This window comes from Gorilla gorilla, chromosome 9 (genome assembly GCF_029281585.2).
Source record: "Gorilla gorilla gorilla isolate KB3781 chromosome 9, NHGRI_mGorGor1-v2.1_pri, whole genome shotgun sequence".
Lineage (NCBI taxonomy): Eukaryota > Metazoa > Chordata > Mammalia > Primates > Hominidae > Gorilla > Gorilla gorilla.
The window spans coordinates 108,857,713-108,875,197 of NC_073233.2; the positions used below are offsets into that span (position 1 = coordinate 108,857,713).

General features: G+C 36.9%; 1 protein-coding gene across 1 annotated transcript in view; it reads left to right on the forward strand.

Moving 5' to 3' along the window:
* The window catches only part of ARHGAP42 (Rho GTPase activating protein 42), a 303,541-nt gene that overhangs the window by 275,182 nt on the left and 10,874 nt on the right, over window positions 1-17,485 (forward strand). The window contains exons 17-22 of the mRNA XM_019037646.4: window positions 2,270-2,375; window positions 9,795-9,954; window positions 11,084-11,228; window positions 12,682-13,062; window positions 13,440-13,596; window positions 15,604-15,666. Of these exons, the coding sequence (XP_018893191.1) occupies window positions 2,270-2,375; window positions 9,795-9,954; window positions 11,084-11,228; window positions 12,682-13,062; window positions 13,440-13,596; window positions 15,604-15,666 (1,012 nt within the window). The remainder of the gene's footprint in view (window positions 1-2,269; window positions 2,376-9,794; window positions 9,955-11,083; window positions 11,229-12,681; window positions 13,063-13,439; window positions 13,597-15,603; window positions 15,667-17,485) is intronic.

Below are 17,485 nucleotides of genomic sequence, written 5' to 3' on the forward strand. Positions count from 1 at the left end.
CCATCACAACAACTTGTAACAATTAAGAGCTGGCATTTCATTGTTAAGATGTATGAGGTGTGACTACAACCAGATTATTTTTCACAATCCAAGAAAGAAATTAGTTGCGTTAGTTTATTTGCACACATTGTAATGTCACAGGAAATGTGTGCTGATAAAAGTGTCAGATAAAGTTGAATGACCTCGGTTTTCAATCCAGCATTTATGACTAACCACATGATCTCATATAAATCTACACTATTTAGTTTTGAAGCTCTCCACTCTACCTCCTCTTCATAGAAATCTTTGTAAGACATACAGGACCAGAAAAAATATATAATCTGACCTCTCATTCTATGAACTAGGAAATCAGGACGCAAAGTGGGCAAGTAACATGTACAATGACACTAATAAATTCATGGCAAAATCAGGGCTGCAAGCCAGTTTTTTTGTTCTTTTTACTCTTAACCCAGAATGCTTTCTTACAGAAATTTTGCTTTATAACAAAAGAAATTTGAGCTACTTGGCTAAAATGGCTCAATGAGTTTATTGTTTTAGTCAAGCTTTTGGTCACAAGTTTTTTCTCCATTTGCTTCTGTGGCAAATGATGATTATATTATTATAATAATATTCATGACTATGATATTTAAAATATCTTATATATCTTATGTATAAGAACTCATCTTTTGTCTGGACCTAACATAGCCATATTTACTAGATGTTAAGTTAAGAAAATTAGGTTATTTGGTTTCAAGCAGCAAAAGTCCAGCTCAGTATAAAGGGGAAGTTATTCAGATTCTAAGAGATATTTCAGTGAATTCCTTGGCAGAACAGAGGTCAGGGTTTCCATGAGCCTGCAACCAGGAACTGCCAAGTTGGGATTTGACCTTTCTCTACTCACTCTTTCTGGAGGATCTCTCATCTTTGTTCTCTACTGTATTTCTATCATTCTCACTTTCCTTCCCAGTCAGATTTTCTTGGAGTAGATTTGGTCACTTCAGCCCTGATTTTACATTATCTGCCTTTTCACATATGCAGAAAGATCAGATTTTTGATGTCTCCATTCCAATTGCTAGGTTAGACCTCATGTTTAGCCTGAGCCAGGCTCTTTCCTCACTCCATGTCTAAATAGCTGCGCCCAGATGAAATGGTAGTCCCATAATGTGAATCCTATGAGTCAAAGTACTTTCTGGAGAAAGAATTTGGTACAGTGGGCAATCATCCCAGAATTTATTTGCTGCAGTAAGAGAATGTTAAGTGAAGCTTTCTTGTTCTGAAATGTTAGACATTTCTCTAGCAGACATGTCAACATCTTAGCTTTGACTTGGCAGACGACACTTGCCATAAATGATTTCTTACATTTTACATTTACCGTTGTCATTATGGGCTAAAAATCTACTGGGCTTGTGTTTATGTAATAATGCTAACATTTCAGAACAGCCCTTCTGTATCGTCTTTATATTTGTAAGATAAGGAGAGGAATCTGGGGCTTCATCTGGTCACACTGGGTTGAATCTCTAGGAGCTTTCTATGGGTGTATTGCCACACTGCTATGAAGAAATATCCAAGACTCAGTAATTTATAAGAAAAAGAGGTTTAATTGACTCACAGTTCCGCATGGCTGGGAAGGACTCGGGAAACTTACAATCATGCCGGAAGGTGCCTCCTCACATGGCGGCAGGAGAGAGAAGTGCTGAGGAAAGGGGGAAAAGCCCCGTATAAAACCATCAGATCTTGTGAGAACTCACTCACTATCAAGAGAACAGCATAGGGTAACCGCCCAATGATTCCATTACCTCACCTCCCACTGGGTCCCTCCCACAACACGTGGGGATTATGGGAACTACAATTCAAGATGAGATTTGGGTGGGGACACAGCCAAACCATATCAGTGGGCTAATACGTACTCTAATGACTGGCACATTAGGCAGTCTATAGCAATCGCTGTGATCATTCACATTTCTAAAGATTTGATTCTGTCTTCAGGTAGTAAAACCCAAGCAGGTGATGAGTTTTGGCTGTATCAAAGTATACAGTTCAGTGGCTAAGAGCATCTGTGTGGAATCAGTAGAACTGGGCTTCTTTGGCTTCTCTACTTCCTAACTTCATGACCATGGGCAAGTTACTCAACTTCTGCAAGCCATAGGGAATGATAATGACAGTACTACATGAAGCAATGCCTATGAGGCATGAGGGGTAGGAGTGGTAATTGTGATTAGATTACTAACGTTTACATACCCAGTTGAATGGAATTAAAACTTGAGCATTTGCAATCTTTTTTATATGACAGAATCTGATGACCAAAACTACAGGGTGGAGGCTGTACATGCATTGGTGCACAAATTGCCGGAGAAAAACAGAGAGATGCTGGACATCTTAATAAAGCATCTGGTCAAGTAATTCTCTAACTTACATTGTTCATTTAACTTATTGTTCATTGTTAAGTTTGTTCATGTCTTTTTAAAGTGTGTGATGATGTTATAACATTGGTATTATAATTAGAGTCCATTGAATTTGCTTAAAAAATAGTATGGCAGTTTGTTTTTAAGATATTTCTATATAAGTGTGTGTACCTGTATATGTTTATTTGCATATAATTATGCAAATAATTATATCCTTTGCAATTGTTAAACTAATGATGAAACAATTAGATGTGTCAACTTAAAAATGAAGGAGTATATAGTTTTTTTTCCTCCCAATTCTTTTAGGTGCATTATAAGCAATGAGTTTGAAGCCCAGTGCTCTATACTACTAAAGTCAACAGGTTCCCCTAGGTCAAACTAACACTTGACTGTTAGATTGCCTCCATGTATTCATGATTTCACTTGATCTCTGGAGATTTTTCTAACTTTGCTGCTAGTTTATTCATATATTTACCATCTCTCTTTGTAGATAAATACTGTATTAGCCAGAGCTATCTGCAGAAACAAAAGCAATAGTGTGTGTGTACATATATTTAATATATATATATAAAGAGATAGAGATTGGTTGATTTTAAGGAATTGGTTCACTTGATTACGGAAGCTAATAAGTCTGAAATCTGCAGGGCAGGCTGGCAGGGAAGAGTTGATGTTGAAGCTTGAATCCAAAGGCAGTCTTGAGACAGAATTCCTTCTTACTCTGGGAACTCAGTTTTTTTTCTTTTAAGATCTTCAACTGGTTGGATGAGGCCCACCTACATTTTGTAGGGTAATCTACTCTACTTAAAGACTACTCATTTAAACGATGATGTCATTTGGACAAAATACCTTAATAGAAACATCTAGGATAATCTTCAACCAAATATCTGGGTATCATAGCCTAGCCAAGTTGACATATAAAATTAATCATTATAAATAATATATCTATCTACTATCTATCTCTCTATAATTTGAAAGATACAGAGAGAGAGACAAACACATATTTAAGCCCGAAGTGAGTTTGCCATGGTGCTGGAAACAAATGTCTAAATCCAGTTTTAAACTTACTTAAGAATTTCCTGTAGCATTTAGTATTTAATAGGGATATTTCCCATTTTAATGAGTACCATGGTTTACAATAAAATGATTAATCCTTCATTCTTCATAATTAGTAATAACCCAATTTATGCTTATTTGAGCCATATACATTTGAAATGTAACTTACTTTGCTCATCCTTCCCCAGCATTCCTGGCTTCTTTCTGAACTTACAAAAGGTCAAGCCCTGCTCACCGAATGTGCATTCAGATCACCACAAATTTACTTATAAAAACAGCAAATAGCTAATAACACTCTTGATCCCTGGCAACCTTTCATGGCTGAAAAAAAATTAGGACAGTCTACCTAGATTGGGATTCCAAAGACTAAAGACTGATTCCAAATTTCCATTAATTAACTCTGAGTAACAGTATAAATCATTGCTTTCTTCCTAAGAGTCCTTTTGTTTGCTATCTGTGGTGTTTTCTTTGATTCTCAACTAAATTTAAATATTTAAAAGTGTTATTAAATTACAAAAAATATATATGTGGGTGGACTTATGTATTCATTAGGAGATATAACATTTTAGAAAATTATTATGGAATTTCTTTTGAATATAAAGGAAAAAGTGAAAGTTGATTTCTCCTAAACAAAAACCTTTTGATTTTACACATGGATATTTGCTAGTGGTATTAAATTTGCCAATCGATGTTTTTGATTCAATAATATTCAGGTGACCGATAATCCTTACTCAGTACAAATGTGAAACTAAACAAAACTCTTGGTTCTCTGTTTGGAAAGCCCACTCAGGAGCACATGACTTTGCTTCATCTATTTGGGTACTCTGTTATTAGCTATATATATATGTTTATAATTGTTATATATTCCTGTTAGATTGACCCTTTTTTTTTTTTTTTGAGACAGAGTCTCACTCTGTCGCCAGGCTGGAGTGCAGTGGCGCGATCTGGGCCTACTGCAACCTCCATCTCCTGAGTTCGAGTGATTCTCCTGCCTCAGCCTCCTGAGTAGCTGGGACTAGAGGCATGTGACACCACGCCCAGCTAATTTTAGCTAAATTTTGCATTTTTAGTAGAGACAGGGTTTCACCATGTTGGCCAGGATGGTCTCGCTCTCTTGACCTCGTGATGCACCCGCCTCAACATCCCAAAGTACTGGGATTACAGGCATGAGCCACCACACCTGGCCAGATTGATCCTTTTATCATATTTTATCTTTATCTCTAATAGCATTTCTTTGTTTTAAAATCTATTTTGTATGATATTGGTACAGTTCTTCTGGCTTTCATTTGGTTACTGTTTGCATGATACATCTTCTATCCTTTTACTTTCAACCTGTTTGTATTTCTGAGTCTAATGTATATCTACTGTAGAAAGCATATAGTTGGATCTTACTGTTTTTTAATTCAGTTTGATAATCTCTGACTTTTGATTATATTGTTTAATCCATTCTCATTTAATGTTATTATTGATGTGGTTGGACCTATATCTACCATTTTTCTTTTTGTTTTCTATATGTTTCATGTTGTCTTTGCTATTCAGTTTCAATTTTACTGCTTTCTTGTCCTAATAGATTTTCTAGGGCTTATCATATACATCTTATCAGAATGTACTTAACTTAATTCATGTGAGCATAGAAACATTATTTTTACATAGTTCTGTTTCCTCTTTCTCCTTTTTGTGCTATCATTAATAAACATGTTATATCTATATATGTTATATCCCAACAATCCATTGTTATAATTATTTATGTAATTTAATGCCTCTTAATGAAGTTGAGGGAAGAGGAGTAAGTACATTTATAGAGTTTGATACATTTATTAACCTTCTTACTTACCATTTTTTAACCTTTTCATTTGTTCCTGTGAATTTGAGTTACCATCTGGTATTATTTTCTTACTCCAGTACAGCTTTGCTTTGTGCTTTTCATTTGGGCTGTTACTGTCAAATATATCACATTTTTAAATGTTATAGGCCCAACAATATAATTATTAATACATACATATTATTAAAATTGCATTTTAAAATCAAGAAAAGGAAGGAGAAGAAATATATATTTATACTCTTTTAATTACATAATTACCTACACTGGGGGTTTTTTTGTTTTTTTGTGTGTTTGTTTGTTTGTTTGTTTTTACATGTGCATTTGAATTACAGTCTAAGGTCACTTGCCTTCAGCCAGAAGAACATCTTTTAGTATTTATTGTGATGCAGATCTGCTAGCAATAAGTTCTCTCAATTTTTGTTTTCCTGAAAATGCCTTTATTTCACCTTCCTTTTTGCAGGTTAGTTTTGCTGGATAGAAGATTCTTAGTTGGCAGACTTTTTTTTCTTTAAGCATTTTGAATATGCCATCCCTCTGCCTTCTAGCCTTTATTGTTTCTATTGAGAAATAAGCTTATTGGGGTTCCTTGTAGACCCCAGTAAGACTTTTTCTCTTGATGCTTTCAGAATTTTCTTTTTGTCTTTGGCTTCAGGACTTTTACTGTGATGTGTCTTGCTGTGGATATCTTTGCAATTATTCTACTTGGAGTTTGTTGAGCTTCTTGGATATATAGATTAATGTTTTAAATTAAATTTGGAAAATTTTCAGCCACTATATCTTTGAGTATTTTTTTCTACTTCTCTCTTCATCTGCTACTGGTACTCCCATTATGCATTTATGAGTGTGCTTAATGTCACAGATTTTTTTTCTGATGATCTGTCTTTCTTTATTTTTTCTTTCTCTCCATTCCTCAGATTGCATAGTCTCTATTGATACTTTTCATTTCAGCTATTGTGCTTTACAACTTCAATTTACATTTGGTTCTTATCTTTAAAATAACCTCTCTCATTATTCACATTCTCTATTTGATGAAACATTGCCACCACACCTCTGTACTTTCCTTTATCTTTAGACATGGTTTTCTTGAGGACTTTGGATATATTTATGACTTCTTTGAAGTCTTTTTCTGTTTAAATCTGACGTTTGTGTCTGCTCACAGGCAGTTTTTATTATCTACTTTTTGCCTGGTGTATGAGTCACACTTTGCTGTTTCTTTGCATTGTCATAATTTTTGGTTGAAGACATGGCATTTTAGCTACTGTTTTGTAGCAACGAATACTGATACTAGTACTGATTCTCTCTAGCTTTTATTGTTGTTTGCTTGTTTATTTAGTATCTTTTTTTTTGTTGAGACAGAGTCTCACTCTGTCACCCAGGCTGGAGTGCAATGGTACAATCTCGGCTCACTGCAACCTCTGCGTCTCAGGTTCAAGTGATTCTCCTGCCTCAGCCTCCCAGGTAGCTGGAATTACAGGCACTCACCACCACACCCAGCTAATTTTGTATTTTCGGTAGGGACGAAGTTTCACCATGTTGGTTGGGCTGGTCTTGAGCTCCTGATCCTCAGGTGATCCACCCGCCTTGGCGTCTGAAAGTGCTGGGATTACAGGTTTGGGTCACCGTGCCCAGACTAATTTAGTATCTTTAGTGAACTATTTTAATGAAGTCTATTTCCCCCTCTATGTGAAGCCTCTTCTATTATCTCTTCAGAGGATGCAGCCTGGGACATGACCACAGTCACCCACGGATAACAATAGTTTCAGGAGAGTTCTGTTTATTTCCTTAGCTGATCTATAAATATGTCTGCTTCATTTGGTATCACATCCAGCTTGTTAGTTTTCACTAACCGCTAGTAGATTGCTCTGTTGTTTTTGACAACACCCTGGAGCATATCCAGTTAAATTCCAGCTCCTTGCCAGGTCACTTAAAAAAAAAAAAAACAGTCTTTGAGATTTGTTATGATGCTAATAAGGCTCTTTCTGTCTCTTTCCCTAGTTATTTCTTATGATTTAGCGAGAGAGTCAGAGTTTTCTGTTCTTATGGACTCCACCCACTCTGGGTAAAATCTTTGACCCATTGCTCTTGGCACTGGCTGAGGGAGGTAGTCCTGAAACAAGGGAGATTTTGGCACCAATATTCTTGGCCTGCTGCACCTCAGGTAAAGCCATCCACCCTAGATGTCTGGCTAGTTGGAGGCAAAGAATTCTCTGGGTTTCAGAGGCTGAATTCCCAGTGAGTGCCTTTTGAGTTGCATTCACTGGGAATTCAGCCTCTGCAACCCAGAGGTAGAGGGCCTGAGATATGCTCACAGCCTGCCAACCCCATGAGATACTGCATCACTTGACTTGGGGCTGAGAAGAGAGGGAGCCCTGTCTTCTTGGCCACATTTGCCCAGAGTGAAGTTTTAGTCATATTGAGCTGGGAGTGGAAGAAAGAGGGAGCCAGTTGTACCTCAAAAGCCACAGACTCTTGGCTATTCTTACTGATAATTAGTAGATTTGCTTGAACAAATATTTCTTTATTCTTTAAGTTTTTTTTATAGAGACTTTAAGTGTTTTTGGTTATGTTTTTAAATAATAATTTTTATCCTTTATGATTTTTTCTCTGTTTATTGGATCCATGGGGCTCCTTATGTTCTACCATTTCCATAAGTAGAACTCTTAAGTATATAATGTTGGTTTCTTTATGTGTAAACTCCTAGATTTGAAACAATACAAGTTGGCAGATCCTGATATACATTTCCTCTTTTAATAAAAGAAAGAGAGATGTTCCAGGAGACAGCAGTTGCGTATCAGCTCCCTACATGAATTGAGGGAATAAGTAGTAGAACCTGCTGAAATGGTGAGTGGTGGGAGTCTGTATCTATTGAGTAGCCCAGCAGAAAGAAAATTCAATAAAAAGAAAATCAGTCATCAAAATAATCCATCTTCTGTGCAATGTAGTCATTAACCCACCTTTCAAAACCAAGTTTTTGAGATTCCCAAGTTTACTCCTAATGAGCTTAATATTAACTATATTCCACTTTATTTACATTATGGGAACCATGACATTTTAGCAAGAGTGCCTAAAGCTAATTTAATTTCAGGGATAATATTATCTTGAGATCATATACAATTTAATTTATTATTTTATTTAGTTCTCACAACAACCTAACATGGGTTGTTATATATATAATTTACAGATAAGGAAACCGAAACCTAGAGATATTAAATAACATAAATGAGCTTACCCAACTTCCAAGAGATGGATCCAAGCTCTGAATCTAGATAGGCTTACTACATTTACATACTACTTTCCTGAGTAGATTTTCTAATACATATTAAGCAATTAATGTGTAGTATTTGATTATATTAAAAGGAAACTTGGAATGAAACTCTTCTTACTTGAACTAAATGCTTTCTTAGCTAGTGCTCTCTACGGCATGAGGAAAACGTCAGTCAGCGTGGCAGCTTTCTCTTCCTGTTTTGTGACAGGAGTTGCATGGATAGTCTAAAATCCAGGATTTCCCATAAAATCTTACTTTTGGTTGTAGAATGCAGTTTGTGATGCATGGTCAGTCCGACATAAACATAATCTTGTGTTATACTAATAACCTGACTTGGAGTAAGATAGAAAAGTGAGTGGTTAAACTAAAAGATAAGTCAAACAAATGAGGTATCCTCTAAAGAATGTATCTAATTTCCAGAATAAATTAGTGAACTAGTCAAAGTCGTTCTTGAGAGTTGCTAGGATTACTTCACTCAGGTCAGTGATATCAGAGGTGTTTGACTTGATTGTCAAGCCAGCAATGATGCTACCACATCTCCTTGTCTCACTGTTTGCCTAGCACAGCACCCAATACTAGGGAGGGACTCAGGGAAGTTTTGGATGGATGGATGGATGGATGGATGGATGGATGGATGGATGGATGGAAAGAGGAAGGAGAAAGAAAAGAAACATGTTGGCCAATGATCTATCCCAGGAGCTCAAGGAACCCACTGACTTGCAGTCAGGAGACCTGAATTGAAACAGCCACCTCTGTCCTGAATTTGTTGTGACCTCAAAATACACATTTCTTTAGGAGCCTCTGAGGTTTTTAAAATTTGTACAATAGGAATATCTGACTTACTGGGAAGACTAAATACAATAATATGTAGGAAAATTCCTGGCAATAGGTTCTCAATAATATGTTTGGTGACTCTGAATATAATTGCCACCAGTCTATTCTTAACTGTTTGTTCCAAAAGAAGTATAGTAGCATTGAAAATACCAAACAGCTGATCATCTTTCTAGGGTAATTGTACTTGATTTAGGAAATTAGGGGTTTTTTCCTTTAATAGATTTTGTTTTGCCTGTAATTATGTTTTACTTGAGTTAATGTTATCTGTTTACATCTTTTTAGGCCATACTCCAAATGCCAGTTGGAAGTGGCTAAAAGTAGGACAATTTCCCTATAATGGCATATTTTACATTTTTTGCACCACAAATTTGACAGAAGAGACTATTTCATAATTTTGAAACATATAACTTAAGATATGTTTGTTGCTTGTTATTTGCAGAGTATCACTACACAGCCAACAAAATCTCATGACTGTCTCAAATCTTGGTGTCATATTTGGCCCAACTCTAATGAGAGCACAGGAAGAAACTGTGGCTGCTATGATGAATATTAAATTTCAGAATATTGTGGTAGAAATTCTGATAGAGCACTATGAAAAGGTAGGCTGAATTTTCATGTGGAAGTGTCAAGTTTTATATCTTGGTTTTATAAAGGAATTTTGCATTTGATCTGTGGGCTCATAAGTTTTGTATAAATTACTTCTTAATGGGGACTTCAATTTTCTTTCCTTGTTGTTGAGTTTTTAAGTGCTTCTCAAAATCCTTCAGTTAGGTGGTTTTCTTTCCTTCTACATAATTGACTTCAAAAGGTTTTCTTCTTTACATTGTATGGTAAGTTTATTACTCCTGTGCAGAGAACATTTTAAAATCACTTTGTGGTTGGTTCTATTTTAACCTTCTCTTTGTATCCCTTTGAAATCAAACTCTTAATTATGTAGAGGTGATGTTCTAACTAAACAAAAGAAAAAAATATAGGCAACAGTCTTGAAGTGTTCTCTATATCTAGTCCCTAAGAAGGATTTCTTGAAAAAAGTGGGATCTTAGAATAACTATGAAAATGGGAAATTTTGAAAGCTGAATTAGTTGGAGTATTAAGCAAATTGAGCCATTTAAGGTCTAACAATTTGTAATCCTTTTATCTCTCATCTGGTCCTTGTGAGAGAATGATTAAGGCCTTCTCCTCCCCTGGGTCCCTTCCCAGCACCCACAGAAGCATGCCCTTAGTGTCTATCTAAGGGCACAAGCTCTCTCACAACACAAGAGCACATGGCTGTGTCCTGTAGCTCTGCACATACCTTAACCTGCAGCTAGCCACACTCCTTGGCAGCTCAGAGCCAACAGCATGGCAGCATCTTCTCCTGAGAAGCAAGGAGCCATTCAGTGGGAGAAATGATATAGAATGAGCCTCAGTTCTTCTCAGGTTATGTTTTTTCAGAGTATGAAGGTGGAAAGAGACTATTACAATAAAAACCATCAATATGTCTTGTTCATATCTGGAAGGTTTCTTAAAGTCATTGAAAGATCTTCTAAATTTTACTTTTGGGAAATGGGAGAGAATAAAAAAGAAAACCTCGTGAAAGAATACTCCAGATAAATGGAAAAGTTACAATTGCTCTAGGATACTTGTATTTTGCAGCTGATTAAGTAGCATATGGTTCAAAGCTTATTTTATGATGAAAGTGGCAATATCACCCTTTTATTGACCTTGGTCCATTTTTCTTATACATAGATTTTTCATACTGCTCCAGACCCAAGCATTCCTCTTCCTCAGCCTCAGTCTCGATCTGGATCCCGAAGGACGCGAGCAATCTGCCTCTCTACAGGGTCTAGGAAGCCCAGAGGGAGGTATACTCCATGCCTGGCTGAACCTGATAGTAAGTGCACCTGGCCTTGGAGAGATGCTTTCTTCATTCTTTGGTTCAGATGTATTTCACTGTATTGGTAATTAGGTAGAAATAGAAGATGTTCTCACTGATGCTCTTTCCCCAACGCCTCCTCTTTTATCATTTGTATATTCTCTGTCAATAGTTGTACAGTTTTTTGGTTAAGCAAATTCATTATTGATACAAAAAGGAAAAAAAGAAAAAAGGGCTCAAGGCCCTTTTTTCTGCAACTGTGATTAAGTACATTGGGTGCTACTTTGTAGCGGGTTTTGTCCTATTGTCAAAGTGGTAAAGAAGAAAGCAAGACAAAGTCTGACTGAAGCTGTCATTTTCTTCCTTCCTTTCACATTATGTTCTTAAAGCATTATCTCTTGGGTATCAGTGTCTGAAAGAGAAAAGATAAAAAGAAACAACACACATTATCATCAACTTACAATTCTGAGCCAAGCCCTAAGGCGATGTGGGTGGCACCTTGACACCATGGCACACATTAAACTGTGGCTGTTCTCATTTTATTTTATACCCCCCACCCCAATTTTTTGCTCACAGTCAATATTTAATAGAAAATAGTCAATTATATATTTTAAAATAACTAAAAGAATGTAATTGGATTGTTTGTAACTCGAAGGACAACTGCCTGAGGAGATGGATACTCCATTACCACGATGTGCTTATTTCACGTTGCACACCTGTATCAAAATATCCCATGTTCTCCACAAATATGCATACCTATTATGTACCCAGAAAAATTTTAAAAAATAGTTTACTAATTTTTAATTTAGATATATGTGAATGCATTATTATGCTTTATCTGATTTTTCTTATAACTTGCTTTTAGGAACATTAGAAAATAAAACCAGCAAAATAGCCAGTTTCTTACATTTCTATATTCTTAGCAGGAAAGGAAAAAAGCCTTTGAAAATTGAGGTAGTTGTAATTTACTACTGACATTTAATGGTGCCTTTGAATGAAAGAAGGCTGAGTACTTTGTAACTTGGAATCAATCACCTATGATCAGAAAAGTAAAAGAAAGCAGAAATATGTTTTTACTATACCCCCTTTCATTGATTCCTTGTAATATCATGAAGGAATCTTATTTCTCTTACTTCTGAATCCTGTTTCATAAACAAATTTTGTGGGAATTCAAGTCAACCCACTTATGCTTCGAGAAGTAAAGTTATTACCTAAAGACAGGTAGTTCATAGGTACTTACATAATCTTCCTAAAACAGCATTGAAAAATACGTTTGGCAAGTTCAAATGCATATTTTAAAGCCTTTCTTCAGTACTGAGGACAGTTCTCTGTACTAGGTAGGGGCTTACCACTTTATTGGGGTCAGGTGGCCGCAGAACACATGGTAAGTTGGAGAACAGAAGGGTTTTGGTGATGCTGTTATCAATAGATAGTTACAGTTGCTTTCGTCTCTCTCCCTCCTACTCCTTAGGTGACTCCTATAGCAGCAGCCCAGACAGCACACCTATGGGGAGCATTGAGTCACTCTCTTCTCATTCCTCTGAACAAAATAGCACTACAAAGTCAGCTTCCTGCCAGCCCAGGGAGAAATCTGGAGGGATTCCTTGGATTGCAACCCCGTCATCTTCCAATGGACAGAAAAGCCTTGGTCTCTGGACAACTAGTCCTGAATCAAGTTCCAGAGAAGATGCAACCAAGACAGATGCAGAATCAGACTGCCAGAGTGTTGCTTCGGTCACTAGCCCAGGAGACGTTTCCCCACCCATAGACCTAGTCAAGAAAGAGCCTTATGGGCTTTCAGGACTGAAAAGAGCTTCTGCTTCTTCTCTCAGATCCATCTCTGCAGCTGAAGGTAAGGCAGAGTGGAACTTGTGCAAGATGTCATTGTCTCAGTGTCACTTGTGCTGGATTATTCAGCATGGTTAAGCAGGGATAAAGTTAATGGTGGAGAAACTAATGATGCTTATCTACTTTTTTCCTGTGCTTGGATTTTACAACCTAGGCACTGTGACATTTTTCCTGAATCTTTCCATGTCTGTGAAGTGATGTCTTTGTAATTACTGTAGATTTTGATCTCCCCAGGTGATGGGTTGCTGTACTCAAAGAACATTCTGTACCTTCCCATTTGGGCTCAGAGAAAAATGCTTCCTTTTGTTATGCACATGTACGTGTTATTGCTATTATGTTGTCTAATAGCACCTTGCCTATTTTCTTGGGCTTTCTTTTTAGGAAACAAGAGCTACAGTGGATCTATTCAAAGCTTAACTTCTGTAGGTTCCAAGGAGACACCCAAAGCTTCACCAAACCCAGACCTGCCTCCGAAAATGTGCAGGAGATTAAGACTAGACACTGCCTCAAGCAATGGCTATCAGCGTCCTGGCTCAGTGTAAGTGAGCGTTTGTATATTTGCTGTGTCTCCCAGGGATACAGAGAGGAGTTGAGTGTTTCAGAAGAACTCTTGGGAATCCCACAAGTTGAATACATTGGGAATACTTTATCTGTAGAGTGGGTACAGTCCACTTCTGTAGGACTCTATTCTTTTCCATGAGTGATGTGGAAGTCTTCGGATATGGACAGAATCTCACAGGGCAGTACTTCAAGCACTTTCCTTTGAAGCAGAGCTATGACTTAATTTGAGGAAATGAAAACTGATGTATAATACAGTAGTTATAAGCTTTGGAACTAAAAGTGTTCCCATTAAAAGCTAAACATCCATCTCTCCGCTGAAGAGACTGCCACGCATTGACTATAAGCCAGGTCCCTGCTCTCCTCACTGTTTTAAAGCAGCTTCTTTCTCACTTCCATCCTACGCCCGCATACCTGAGTCCTCACTGATTTAAACAAGCTAGTAGAGAATGAGGAATATGCAAGGCAAAAGTGGGTACTTCTCATCAAAGGAAATGATGCAGAACTGTAAAGGCTGGTAGGAGAAGGGTACATAGACATGAGTAGAAAGTGGGTGAAGAAGAACAATGGAAACCTGGCTAAACAAGTAAGCAAAAAAGGGAGATAAAAAGTTTCTCTCCCTTTCATTTTGTTTTCCTGACATTTGCTGAGAATTTCCTAACGCTCTCTGAGCCATTACTGGATGTCTTTACATGAGTTATCTGTTTTAAGGTCTGCAGTGTCCTTTCGAAATGGGTAGTATAAACCACATTTTAGAGGTGACGAGAACTGATGCTTTTCTACCGTTTCCAACCTGGGGTTCTCTGACTACAATTCTGTGCTCCTTCTGTTTTACCATCTCCATTTTTAATATGATGGCATTCTTCCTGACATTTTAATTATTCATTAAAAGTCCAGTAAGACATTTTACTAAGCCTGTTTCTATAGGAACTGTGTCATAAATTCATTAGTTCATCCTTTTCTCTGACAGGAACCTTTTGGTTGCAGAGCATGTTCAATGTACATTATCTCTTTTGGTTAGAAATCCAGTTACAGTGGTATAGGCAAATATATTTGTCAGTGTGTCTACTCCCCACTGTGTGTAGTTCTGCCCATTAAGGGAAAGAAATGTTAAGCCAATGTATTAGGGAAGATGAGAGAATATAAACTCCATTCTTGGTGGAGGAAAGAGAAGAGTTTCTCTTTTGTGATTGTACCCATAAAGTAGAAATTCAAATGAGGAAAGTGTGTGTTCTATATTAGGTGTAAAATGATCTTTGAGATAATCAAATGGCTTGGCTCTGGGAGAAGAGTTTGTCAATTAAAGAAATAAGATAGATTTTTTTTAAAATCTAGCTTAGAACATCAAGGAATTTTATAGAGTCTTCCAGTAAATATAGAAACTCTTTCAATTCTTTTTAATCATACCTGATAGTCTTACCTGTTCAATTAGAACATATCCTCTCTGCCTTGCCCTCCATGATTTGAAACAAGATGTAAATCTACAGATTTGTTTATTGGCCATATTTTCAGAGTTTGCCCTTTTCGCTTTACAGACATATGTTCACATATTAAAAAAATACATCAATAGTATTATAATTAGTGTTTTCTTAGCTAAAAGAATGAACAACAGTTCTTTTGTCATGTTGATTTGATTCTTTGCATCTTCACTTGTGGCTCCACAGGAGTCAATAGCCGTGCTGCTGGGAGCAGAGAGAAAATGTTCCTTTTACTGCTTCCATGGTTTTCTGAGATAAAAAGGATGAGGATAGTAAGATCCCCAGAGGAAGTAGCTATTGGTTAATTACAGCCTGGTACTCTGTAAGCTGGAGGTTAGATCTAAAAATCTCATTGACATTAAAGGTTAAAACAATTAAAATTCCCTTCTAATTTTGGCAATGGTTGTCAACCATTTTTTATCTTGTTTAACTGGTAATCATGAATTTCACTTTGAGCAGAACTGAATGTGATTGACTTCATGAAACTTGCATTTTAAATCATTTTTCAGAGTGGCAGCAAAAGCTCAACTGTTTGAAAATGTTGGTTCACCTAAACCAGTTTCTTCTGGGCGGTAAGTTCTCAAAACCCTTAAATGCATCTAAAAAAAGTGGTGACATTGTTGCTTTGTATTGACATGACACTCTCTGTGACAGCTCCGCCTCTCCATTATGCAGGTGGTCAAATTTAAGTCCACTGGCCCTTCACAGGAAGTCATGTCTGTAAACAGCATATATCATCTCACATTGTTATAGTGATGTCTCATTTGGTGAAATCTTCACAGTAGAAGGGCTCTAAACAAACACATTTCCTAGAAGATAAAAATTGCTATAATCCTTTATACATCTTTGATGACAGTCATTTTAGGACCACTTTTCAAAAGCGTGTTCTTGATTTTTAAAAGTTATATAACTTTTTCTGGAGGAATCATCATGAACATCCATGGAAAAATATGGTTATCCTTAAGGACCTCAGAGATGTTGTAGAGTTAATTGCCCAAAGCGACTCTGTTTTTAGAGTACATAATTTCATTAGGGGTTCTCAGATTTTACATTCCATTCCATTATTAAAAGGATATGAGTTGTTACATCTTGCTTCTACTAATGTGCTTGCTTCTAAAGTTCCTGCTTTACTCTTCTTGCTTTCAAATTTATTCTTGATCTACAGTGGGCTTTGGTTTTTAATTTGAATAATGGAATTTCATAAAGTCAGAGGCTTTTCATTATTTTTTTTTACTATCAGCTGCTAGTACAGGTAGGTGACACTCAATGCCTGTTGTTGAAAGAGCATATAAATGTGAGAACTTGAATAACAAACCTTGATTTTTCCTTTAGATGTACGAAGACATTTTTGAGCATCCCATGTCTGGCTAATTGAGGCTGTGAAGTAAAGGAATCACAGATACTGTTGTATAGTTGTTGTATAGTTCCTCTAAAAGTTATTTAACCAAATAATTTTCATCAACCTGTAATAGTGTATGGACTTTTTCAGCAAACATTTATAAAGTACCTAGACAGTACTGGGCATGTGATAGTTATTAAGAATAACAATAACAATAACCTTCAAACTCTCTTTGGTTTTGTTCAAAGCCCAGTAAGGGCCCTCATGTATTAGGTTTTTTTAACTGCAGAGAGTAGGGCCACTTTGGTATCTTCCTAGAATAATGGTCAGTGCCTAGCATTTAAATAGCTGAGCCAAGAGCATGTGAACCTTAACCTCTGTCAGCAGTGTCTTTATCTTCCTTTTGACCAAAGCATGGTGAAAACTAAGCCCCATGCATGTCACAGCAAACATCATTTCTCTGAGATTGTCTTGATTTTTAGGCTTTAGTGTAAGGGATTTAACCTTGCTACTTCTTCTGCCATGCTACGTAGTTGAATTGCTCACTAGATGGAGCCCTTTTATTAGGAAGCTCTAAAAAGTCAGCCTGTTAAGTAAAAACTCAAGTAATCATAATCAAAGAGGTAATCCCCGTAGAGCTTTAAGAAAACAAGCTATGGATGAAGTAAATCAGAAAGCTATCATATAATAAAAATACACTCAGATGTTCAACAGTCAAATCATACTTCTTTTTCTTCTTTTTTTTGTTTTTTTTTGTTTTTTTTTGTTTTTTTTTTTTGAGAAAGAGTCTCGCTCTGTCACCAGGCTGGAGTGCAGTGGTGCGATCTTGGCTCACTGCAGCCTCTGCCTCCCAGGTTCAAGTGATTATCCTGCCTCAGCCTCCTGAGTAGCTGGGATTACAGGCACGCGCCACCATGCGCAGCTAATTTTTGTAATTTTAGTAGAGACGGGGTTTCACCAGGTTGGCCAGGCTGGTCTTGAACTCCTGACCTCAGGTGATCCACCCGCCTCAGCCTCCCAAAGTGCTGGGATTACAGGCATGAGCCACTGCA